Raw genomic sequence first — 10,822 nt, forward strand, 5'->3', positions numbered from 1 at the left:
TGGAAGATAGAATATACAGCCCAGAAACAGGCCATTCGCCTCAACTGGTCTATGCTGGTGTTTTGCTCCACATGAGCCCCCTCCTACCCTCCTCAACTAAGCCTATCAGCATAACCTTCCATTCCGGTCTCCCTCATGTACTTATCTAATTTCCCCTTAAATGCATAATAAATGCTGTTCGCCTCAACTACTCCTTGTGGTAGCAAATTCCACATTCCCACCACTCACTGGGTAAAGGCATTTCTTCTGCCTTCCCTATTTGATCTATTGGGGACTACTTTATATTTATGGCCCCTGGTTTTGGTCTCCCCCACAAGTGGAAACATCTTCTTTATGTCTACCTGTCAAAACATTTCATAATTTTAAAGAACTCTATTGGGTCACCCCTCACCCTTCTCTTTTCAAGAGAAGAGTCCAAGCTTATTCAGCTTTTCCTGATAACCTCGCAGTTCCGGTATCATCCTTGTAAATCTCCTTTGTACCATCTCCAGTGCCTCTATATCCTTTCTAATAATATGGGGATCAGAACTGTGCACAGTACTCCCAAGTGTGGTCTAACCATGATACGATATCTCTATCCCGGAGATAGATTGTTGGAATGGAACGCGCACTCTCGCTCTCTCCCTGGAGGGACCCATCCTGCTTACCCAATTCCGGAAAGTATTAGGCGCAGGTCGGCAAGAGCCAAGGCTTGGGGGGGAGCCCAGAGTTTGCATTGGAATCTGCTGGAGTCTAACCAGCTGAAACCACACAGCTTGCCAACGATTGCTCTATCTGTAAGCTTTCCTGCTGCTTGTCCAGCCAGGACCACCCTACCCTACCGTTCCTTCGTTCCTAATCCCACCACGTACCAACTGAGCGCACAAGTTGATGGGAGTCCAAGACTTACTGTTTCTCTGGAGCGTTGGTGAGATAGTGCTGGTTGTCTGAAATGGGTTCACAGTTGTCTGGGTAGCGCTCGGCCTCTGTTGGACAAATTGGGAGTAAATAATAATAATCCTTGCATTTGATACAGCGACTTATCACGCCTTCGAGACGTGTCCAAGTGCTGCACAGGATACACTGTAAAGTGAATTGACTGTATATTTTGTGGGTGAAACCCGACAGCCCATTGTGCACAGCGACGTTCCCCACAAACTGCCGTGGGCTGAGTGACCAATTTATTATTTGTTTTAAAACTAAATTTCGAAGGGATTATTACCCCCGGAGAAGTGATTCTCCAATTGACTAACGACTGGGTTTCTACTTACTGTTGGGTAAACAGAGGCGCGAGTGTGGAGTAAGGAAACTTGCCCAACTTTTGGCCCTGACCGGGAATCAAACCGAGGTCCTCTCACTTGCGAGGCGAGTGCTCCAACCACTGAGCTGCACGACTCCACAGGTAGAAAAAGCTCTTGGCACACATTCACAGCCGGACAAGCAGGTCATCACCAATGAGACACCAGATAAAAGGATTGCTCAAGATTCTACATTCAACCCACAACAACAAGTCTTGCTCCACCCCCTACCTCTGCGACCTGCTAACGCTTTACCAATCTTCCCGCTCGCTCCGCTCGGTGGGCACTGGCCTTCGCCACATTTCCCCCCCCCAGGCTGCCCGCCCGGCACTCTGGAACTCCATCCCGGAATCCCTTTGCCTCGCCTCCTCCCTTGTCTCCTCCCAGACCCGTCTCAAGACCCTCCTCTTTGACCGTGCCTTCAGTCAGGCTGTGTGTTTTCACACAGCGGGTGGTTCGGATCTGGAATGCATTGCCTGAAGGAGTGGTGGAAGCAGATTCAGTAACAACTTTCAAGACAGAAGTGGATAGATATTTGGGGAGGACAAATTTGGAAGAGCGGGGGAGTGGGATTCATTTGGACAACTCTTTCAAAGAGATGGGCGCGATGGGTCCTCCCTCGCGCTGCTGAAACCCTGGTTCACGCCTTTGTCACCTCAAGGCTGGACTATGGGAACTCTCTCCTCGCCGGCCTTCCCGGCACCTCCCTCCACACTGCAGGTCATTCAGAACTCTGCAGCTCGTGCTCTGTCCCGCACCAGACACCGCGACCACATCACTCCCACCCTCGCTCGCCTCCACTGGCTCCCCATCCCCCAGAGGATGGATTTCAAGATCCTCATCCTCACCTACAAGGCCATTCACGGCCTCGCTCCCTCCTACCTCTCCAACCTACTATCCCCCTACTTACCTGCCCGTACCCTCCGTTCCTCTGGCTCTGGTCTGCTCCACGTCCCCCGCCCCAATCGCCCTACCATCGGTGGTCGGGCCTTCAGCCTCTCAGCCCCGAGGCTCTGGAACTCTATCCCCCAGTGCCTTCGCCGCTTCCTCCCTCTCCTCCTTCAAGGCCGGTCTCAAAACCTTCCTCTTTGACCGAGCCTTCAGCTCCGCTCTCGACTCTCTTCCCCCTCCTCGCTCCCTCCCTTCCCTCCCATCACCCTGACCATTTCCCCCCTCCTCGCTCCCTCCCTTCCCTCCCCTCCCCCTGACCATTTCCCCCCTTGCTCGGGTCATGACCCAACTGTGCAGCGCCTTGGGACGTCCTCCTGACGTGAAAGGCGCTTTATAAATGGAATCTTGTTGTTGTTGTTGTTGTTGTTGATGGGCCCAATAGCCTCCTTCGGTGCTTTATAATTCTATGATTCTATCCTCCCACCCCCACCCACCTTGCCCCACCCCACCGCCCACTCCTCTGGACTCCCAGCTCGGATGGATAACCTTGACTTGGGACGTCCTCCAGACACGAAAGGCGCTGCGTAAATGCCATCATAATCTTTGCATTTGATGCGGCGCCTTTGCGCATCTTCGAGACGCCTCAAAGCGCTCCGGAGGATAATAGTGTGAAGTGAAAACGAAAGCAGAAGTCGCTGGGAACACTCAGCGGGTCAAGGCAGCCTCTACGGAGAAAAGAAAGCGAGTCAACGATTTGGGTCCAACGACCCTTCCTTTGTTCTGGCGCGGAACCGAAACGTTGGCTCACTTTTCTTTCTCCTTAGATCCGCGGAGTGTTCCCGGTGACTTCTGTTTTTGTTCTGAGATTTCCAGCGCCTGCAGTGTTTCGCGCTTTGTTTGTACCGTAAAGTGAATTTTGTGGGCGAAACGCGGCAATCGCACACAGCAGTGTCCCCACAAACAGTCGTCTAAAAATGTAGTGTCTCTCACACACACACACACACACTCTCGCACAGACGCACGAACGCGCACACTCTCACACAGACCCGCGCGCGCACACACACTCTTACACAGACACACTCACACACACACACACACACAAATAATCTCACATACACAGTCTCATACACACACACACACACAGTCTCTCACACACAGTCACACACACACAGTCTCATACCACACACAAAAAATCTTACATACACAGTCACACACACATTCTCACACACACATCTTACACACATACAGTCCCACGCTCACACGTGTAGTCCCCCGCCCGCAGACAGTCTCCCCGCCCGCACTCACAGTCTCTCACACACACACAGTCTCACACACACACACAGTCTCACACATATACAGTCACACACACACAGACTCATACACAGCCACACACAGTCTCACACACACACAATGTTTCACACACACAGTCACACGCACAGTCTCACACGCGTGCGCAATCTCACACACGCGCACACTCACAGACACACATACAGACACACACACTCACAGACACACACTCACTCACACACACACTCGCAATCACTCAGACACACACACACACTCACAATCGAACACACAGACTCACAGACACACACACACACACAGACACACACTCACAGACTCACACACACTCACAGGCACTAAATCTCTGTCTCTCATTGTTGCCGTAGCTGTTAAACGACTCGACTTACCGGATACGCAGTCCACTTTCAGCCTACTCAGAATTCCCTCTGTGGGATCTCCTCGATGCTCCTCTTTGGAAACGTGGCTGGCCGAGGTCTCGTTCTGGGGTGGGTTTTGGAGCAGCAGGAAAACTTCCGAAGCACGTTCCCTGCGGCTCGGGGGCATCAGCGACGTCAGAACCAGCTCAGTCCTGGACCAGCTCTGGAGTCCGTCGTGTGGCCCGCCAATGGGCATCATGCCACCGCCGTCACCGTGCGTGTCCAGGTCTCCGTCAGGGTTGCTGGGGCTCAAGTGCCCCATCTCGTCACCGTCTCTGTCGAAGGCTACGTCATACCCAAAGGGCACCGGATCCAGCGAGGTGTACTGGGCGGTCTCGGTCTCGCAGCTCAAGTCGAAGCCGTACGACATCTGGTCCACCAGGGACTCGCCAGCGGAGTCGTGGCTGCCCTGGATGTACGGTCCCATCAAAGCTCCCATTTCCGAGATGCTTTGGCACATTCCGTGGGAAACCCCGGCGAGCGGGTAACCGGGAAAAGCACTCATTTGGTCATTCAGTCGGTCTCCTCCTTCCCCCGAATTCCTCAGGGCGTGGGCGAGCGTCGATTTGAGCTCCGCCGGGACGGGCCCACCTCTTGAGCCGACCGACTCGCCCTCGCGCCCGATGTCGTCCTGCTCCCCCAGTTGGCCGAAGAGCTTCTGACCGGGTGAGATCGACTGGGGGGGGTCATAATCCAAAGCCCTCTGCCGCTCGATCTGCCCCAGGGGCGAGGCGAAAAGCTGACTGCTGACCTTCGCTCCCGACTGGTCATCATCGGTGTCTGTCCTCAGCCTCGCCTCCTCTCCTCCGCGAGCGTCCCCGGCCGACTGGTCTGCGGACAGCTGCAGGACATCGTCCGGGCTGCAGAAGCCCTTGTTGACGTTGGTCTGCATTTCCTCGTCCCACACGATCAACTCCTGATTCCGCCTGGCCTCCATCGAATCAGTGAACCGTCGCCATGCTCGCACCCCGGTGGTCTGCGCTCAGCTCAACGCACGCACACGCAAAAAAAAAAAAAACTCTCAACTGCAACAAGAGAGCGTGAGGGGAAAAACACAAAAAAATACGCGGTCACTCCACTTCACGGTGCAATGTAGTAATAAATGGGTCACGTCAATCCACGACCGTTTGTGGGGACGCTGCTGTGCGCAATTGGCTGCCGCCTTTCGCCCATGAAATATACAGTCAATTCACTTTATCGTCTATTCTGTGGGGCTCTTCGAGACGTCTCGAAGACGTGATAAGGCTCTATATCGAATGCAAGGATTATTATCATTATTTAATTATTAGAATTGTTGTTATCATTTAATTATCTTTACAAAAAATATTATTTATAATAATTATTAATACGTAGTCATTGTTACAATTATTATTATTAGCTTAGGCTTTGGACCTCGGTCATCTAGGGCGTGAGCCACCGCAAGCAAATCCGTCCTAACTTTCTTAAAGCGGCCTTGCTCCTCCATCTCAACCTATCCACTCCATCCATTCATGCATCGGGCACCGGCCTGCTCCAGGTGTATCCCGGCCCTCCGCCCACCCCACCCTCGGTGGTCAGACCCACCCCACCATGGGCGGTCAGGCCTTCAGCTCATCTGCCCCCACCCTCTGAGGCGCCATCTAATAAACGTGTTCAACAAAAACGATTAATCATTAAAAAAATAGAATCATTTGGTCACTCAATCCACGACTGCTTGTGGGACGCTGCTGTGTGCAACTCGCTGCTGCGTTTTGTGGGCAAAATATACAGTCAGTTCACTAAACAGTATGTTCTGCTTTGAGACGTCTGAAATGACATAAGACTCTATATCAAGGATTATTATTTATCCCCAAATCCCTCCGCCTGGCCCCCACCCCCCCTTCATTGCAACCTCCTTCAAGCCCCGTCTCAAGACCTTCCTCTTCGACCGTGCTTTTGGCCACACTCCCCATTCCCACTCCCCCGGCCACTCCACCTGCTCGATTCCAATCCCCGGCTCCGGTGCCGATCCCTAATGACATAGAATAGTATAATAATAATCCTTGCGTTTGATATCGCGCTCGTTCACGTCTTCCCGACCTCACAGAGCGCTTCGCAGAATAGACTGTGAAGTGAATATTTGTGGGCGGAACGCGGCAGACAATCGCGGCACAGCGGTGTCCCACAAACAGTCGTGGATTGAAAATGACCAGTTTGTTAGGGATGTTTTGGAGGGATTGTTATTAGGCTCTGTGTGGAGGAAGGAAACTTGCCCGAGGTTTCGCCCTGACCTGCCGGGAATTGAACCCCAGGTGTTTCGCTTGCAAAGCGAGTGCTCAAACCGCTGAGCTACAGGACTCCAATTGTCCAGGGTCTTGGGACGTCCTGCCAATGTCCTCCCTCCACAGGCTGCAGATCGTCCAGAACGCTGCAGCCCGTGTCCTCTCCCTCGCCAGGCTCCGCGACGCTATCACCCCCATCCTCGCCCGACTCTCCTGGCTTCCCATCACACAGAGGCCACAGTTCAAGACCCTGGTCCTCACCTTCAAAGCCCTCCAAGGCCTTGTTCCTTCCTACCTCTGTGACCTACTAACGTCCTACCAACCAGTCCGTTCTCTCCGCTCGGCGGCCTGCTTCACGCCCCCTGCCTTGCCCGCCCCCACCATTGGCGGGCGATGCCTTCAAACACTACGCCCCCACTCCATTCCACAGTCCCTCCACCTCGCCCCCTCCCCTTGCCTCCTTCAAGACCCGTCTCGAGACCCTCCTCTTCGGCCGTGCTTTCGGTCACCCTCCTAACCCTCCCCTCCCCTCCCTCCAATCCCAACCCCCCAGCTCAGGTGTGGATCTCTGACTGTCCGGCACCTCGTGACAACCCCCAACGTGAAAGGGGCTGAACAAACGTTACCTGTTGTTGTTAAATTAAGCCGAGAGAATAGCTCCTCGTCTGATCTCTGGGCATTCTCACACATCAGACACTCCCCCTCCCACTCCCCCCCTTCCCCCCCCACCCCCCGGACAACACAGACTCTCTACAGACAAACGATCAACAAAACACAGGACCCTCCCCCCCCCCACCCCCACCCCCACCCTGAGAAACCATACACAACTGGACCAAAAAAAAACACACCCAACCTATAAAGCACACGTCCATGAACAGACCGTCCCCCACCTGCAAAACACAAGACTTCTCCCACCCAGACCCCCACCACCCAAACCATCAAACGTAGCCCCCACCCCCGGGGCAGAGGGCAGATCCCTACCTGGAAAAATCAGCCAAGTCTGCGTAAACAAGAGCCCCAAACACACGTGCGCGAGGGCCCCAAACACACGTGCGCGAGGGCCCCAAACACACGTGCGCGAGGGCCCCAAACACACGTGAGCGAGGGCCCCAAACACACGTGCGCGAGGGCCCCAAACACACGTGCGCGAGGACCCCAAACACACGTGCGCGAGGGCCCCAAACACACGCGCGCGAGGGCCCCAAACACACGCGCGCGAGGGCCCCAAACACACGCGCGCGAGGGCCCCAAACACACGCGCGCGAGGGCCCCAAACACACGTGCTCTCGCGCCCCTACAAAAATACACACGCAAGAGCACCTTTTTGGCCGCAAAATATTCAGTCGATTTACTTTTCCGCGTAATCCGTGAAGCACTTCGAGACGTCTCGAAAAGATGATAATATTCATCATGTGTTCATTATTATAAAACACAGCCCCTACAAAGGAACGCAGACCCTCACAAAGACAGATCCTGCTGTTATACACACTCTCCCCCACCCCCCAACATACATACACACACACACACACACACACACCAACACACAATACCAGACAATTGCTGCAAAACACAGACATTTGTAAAAAAATCCTAGACCTAACATAAAAAATCCCTCTGGGCAAAATACAAACATCCTCCACTGAAAACACAGGCCCATCCACACGCACAAACACACAGGCTACACACACACGCACACGCACGCACACACACCAACAAGATTACATTTGTAAAGCGCCTGTCACGTCGGGAGGACATCCCAAGGCACTGGACAGACAGTTACGGACCCGAGCTGGGAATGGGGTTCGGGGAGGGGGGGAAGCAGGGAGATCGAAAGCACGGTCGAAGAGGAGGGTCTCTTGATGGTGGCGAGGGAGAGGGCGAGGCGGAGGGACTGCGGGACGGAGTTCCAGAGGGTAGGGGCGGAGTAGCAGAAGGTCCGCCCTCCAATAGTGGGGCGAGCGAGGTGGGGGGCACGAAGCTGGCCGGAGCCCGCTGAGCGGAGGGAGCGAGTGGGGTGGCTGGGGAGTTAGGAGGTCGCAGAGGTAGGGGGGAGCAAGACGTGGAGAGCTTTGAAGGTGAAGACCAGGATCTTGAACTGTGTCCTCTGTACGATGGGAAGCCGTGGAGTCGGGCGAGTTTAGGGGCGATAGGGTCGCGGAGCCCGGTGCGGGAGAGGACACGGGCCGCAGAGGTCTGGATGATCTGCAGCCTGTGGAGGGAGGAGTTGGGGAGGCCGACACGCAGGGCGTTTGCATAGTCGAGCCCGGATGTAATGAAAGTTTCGGTGGCCTGCGGTGTGAGACAGTGGCGGCTTTGCACGGGTGGGGGAAGGCAGAGCGGGTCATGGCGCAGATGTGGAGTAGAAAGGATAGTTGAGGGTCGAACAGGACCCCACATTTCCAGGCGGAGTGTGCAACCATGGATGGTGATGCTGTCAGCGCCTGAGGTGAGGAGGCACCAATCAGGAGAACCTCGGTCTTGTTGACGTTCAACTGAAGAAAGTTCGCTCTCATCCAGGACTTGATGTCTGACAGACATTCTGTCAGCACAGCAGTGACAACAACAAATTACATTTGCATAGACGTCCCAAAGTGCTGGACCCACCCACAACAAATCACTGCCACCCCCCATCGTCCCAAGAAATAGACCACCACTCCCTTGCACAACGCAGAAACCACCACCCCCCCCCCCGCCACCCCACACAATATGGACCACTGGTAACGCTGATCACTGACCACCCCGGCACAACCCCCATCCTGCTCCGCACATTGTGGACCCCCGCCCCCTCCATCCCCGGCATACAATGCAGACAATCTCCTCCCATCCTGCACAACAACAACTTGCATGTATATCGCGCCCTTCACGCTGGGTAGCATCCCGGAGCGCTTGACAGTGGGGGAGTCTACCCCCGAGCCAGGGGGAGAGGGAAGGGGGGGTGACGTGTCGTGCAATCAAAAAGGAAGGTCTTTAGGTGGGATTTAAAAGTGGGGAGGGAGGGGCTTAAGGCGGTGGGGGAAATGAGGGAAAGATTGACGAGATTCGGAGCATGGTGGCTGAACGCATGATGACCACTGACGGTGGAGCGGAGGGGACAAGGGCCGAACAGGAGGCCGGAGTCGGCCAAGCAGAGTAGCGGGTAGTGGAGAGGGGGGGTAGCGAGGTGCGAGGGTATTAAGGGACCACCCATTGCACAATACAAACCCTCAACACACAACGTAGGAACTCCCCGCTCCGTAGACCATCCCCACACACAAAGCAGACCCATTCCCGCAAAACACAAGCCCACGGTCGGAAACACAGACACATACACATGTACCCCTCCCTCCTTCACTCTCACCCAAGCCCGCTGTCCAAAACACAAGCCCGCCGGGCGCAGAGAGCAGACCAACCCTGTGCAAAAAGACATCAATAATAATAATAATCCTTGCATTTGACACAGCGCCTTATCACGTCTTCAAAATGCCTCAAAGCACTTCACAGGACACACTGTAAAGTGAATCGACTGTATATTTTGTGGGCGATTCCCTTGGAACACAAGCCCACTGTGAAAAACAGACACACACGCACCCCTCCCTCCCCCCCTCCCTCCCTCCCATCCCATCCCCGCTTGGCACTCTAAAACCACAAGCCCACCGGGCAAGAGTGCAGAACATAAGAATTTGCTAAGCGAAAGAAGACCGAGGTCCACCTAGTTCGCCTTCCACCATCCACCCGGCATGACACGTCGTGTCCCAAACTATACACTGATATCATTTTCCAGCAGAAATCTATCTATAAGGACGCAAGAATTTGCTAGGCCAACCGACACCGTTCAAAAAGAAGACATTCCCGCAAAACACAAGCCCACTGTTGGAAACACAGACACACACTCACCCCTCCCTCCCTCCCTCCCTCCCATCCCCGCCTCGCACTTCAAAACACAATCCAACCGGAGCACAGAGCGCAGACCAGACCTGTGCAAAAAGAGAAGACATAGGCAAAACACAGACCCTCCCCTCAAGAAAAAAAAATCACACACACACACACAAGACCCTCACCCGCCTTCCAACACACGCCTTCCGGAGGGCACTCCGCAGCAGTGACAAGGAGCGAGGAGGAGGAGGCGGAGGAGGTAGTTTGTGGCCATTCAAAACTGTGCCCAGGAGGGGCTGTGGGAGGGTTGGGTGGGTGAGATACCAATATGAGCACCTGGAGAGAGAGAGAGCGAGCGAGAGAGAGAGAGAGAGAGAGGGTAGGGTGGGGGGGGGGGGGGGTGGGAAGAGCAGAGATGGGTGACTGACTGACTGGCTGTGTGACTGACTAGTCTGGTCAACGACAGGGAGAGTTGAATGTCAACAGGCGGGCAGGGCAGGGCAGGGCAGGGCAGCAGGCACTTTGCATTGGAAGGCAATCGAATCATCCAAGAAAAAAAAATAAAGGGGAGACAAAAAGAAAAGAAAGACTGGGACTGAGCGCTGTATTGAATGAACTGACCGGACTAGTTGATGACAAAATATATAAATATAATCTCCCCCACCACCCACTCACTCACTCACTCACTCCCTCCTTTCTCCCCCTAACCCCCCCACCCCCCCAAAAAAATGGAAAAAGGAATAAAAAGAATAGATTTTGCTGTGACTGACAACAAACGATGACACACACACACACACACAAGACAAGAAGACTGACCAAATGAACAGTCAATGACCTCCTC

General features: G+C 54.3%; 1 protein-coding gene across 1 annotated transcript in view; it reads right to left on the reverse strand.

Moving 5' to 3' along the window:
- Positions 1 to 10,317, reverse strand: part of si:ch211-194b1.1 (WIZ zinc finger) — a 70,473-nt gene extending 60,156 nt beyond the window's left edge. The window contains exons 1-3 of the mRNA XM_042344623.1: positions 10,167 to 10,317; positions 3,860 to 4,914; positions 890 to 965 (exon numbers count right to left, since the gene is read on the reverse strand). Coding sequence (XP_042200557.1) covers positions 890 to 965; positions 3,860 to 4,826 — 1,043 coding nt within the window. The 5' untranslated portion in view covers positions 4,827 to 4,914; positions 10,167 to 10,317. The remainder of the gene's footprint in view (positions 1 to 889; positions 966 to 3,859; positions 4,915 to 10,166) is intronic.
- Between the last annotated feature and the right edge of the window lie 505 nt (positions 10,318 to 10,822).

Source organism: Callorhinchus milii, unplaced genomic scaffold (genome assembly GCF_018977255.1).
Source record: "Callorhinchus milii isolate IMCB2004 unplaced genomic scaffold, IMCB_Cmil_1.0 Scaffold29, whole genome shotgun sequence".
NCBI lineage: Eukaryota > Metazoa > Chordata > Chondrichthyes > Chimaeriformes > Callorhinchidae > Callorhinchus > Callorhinchus milii.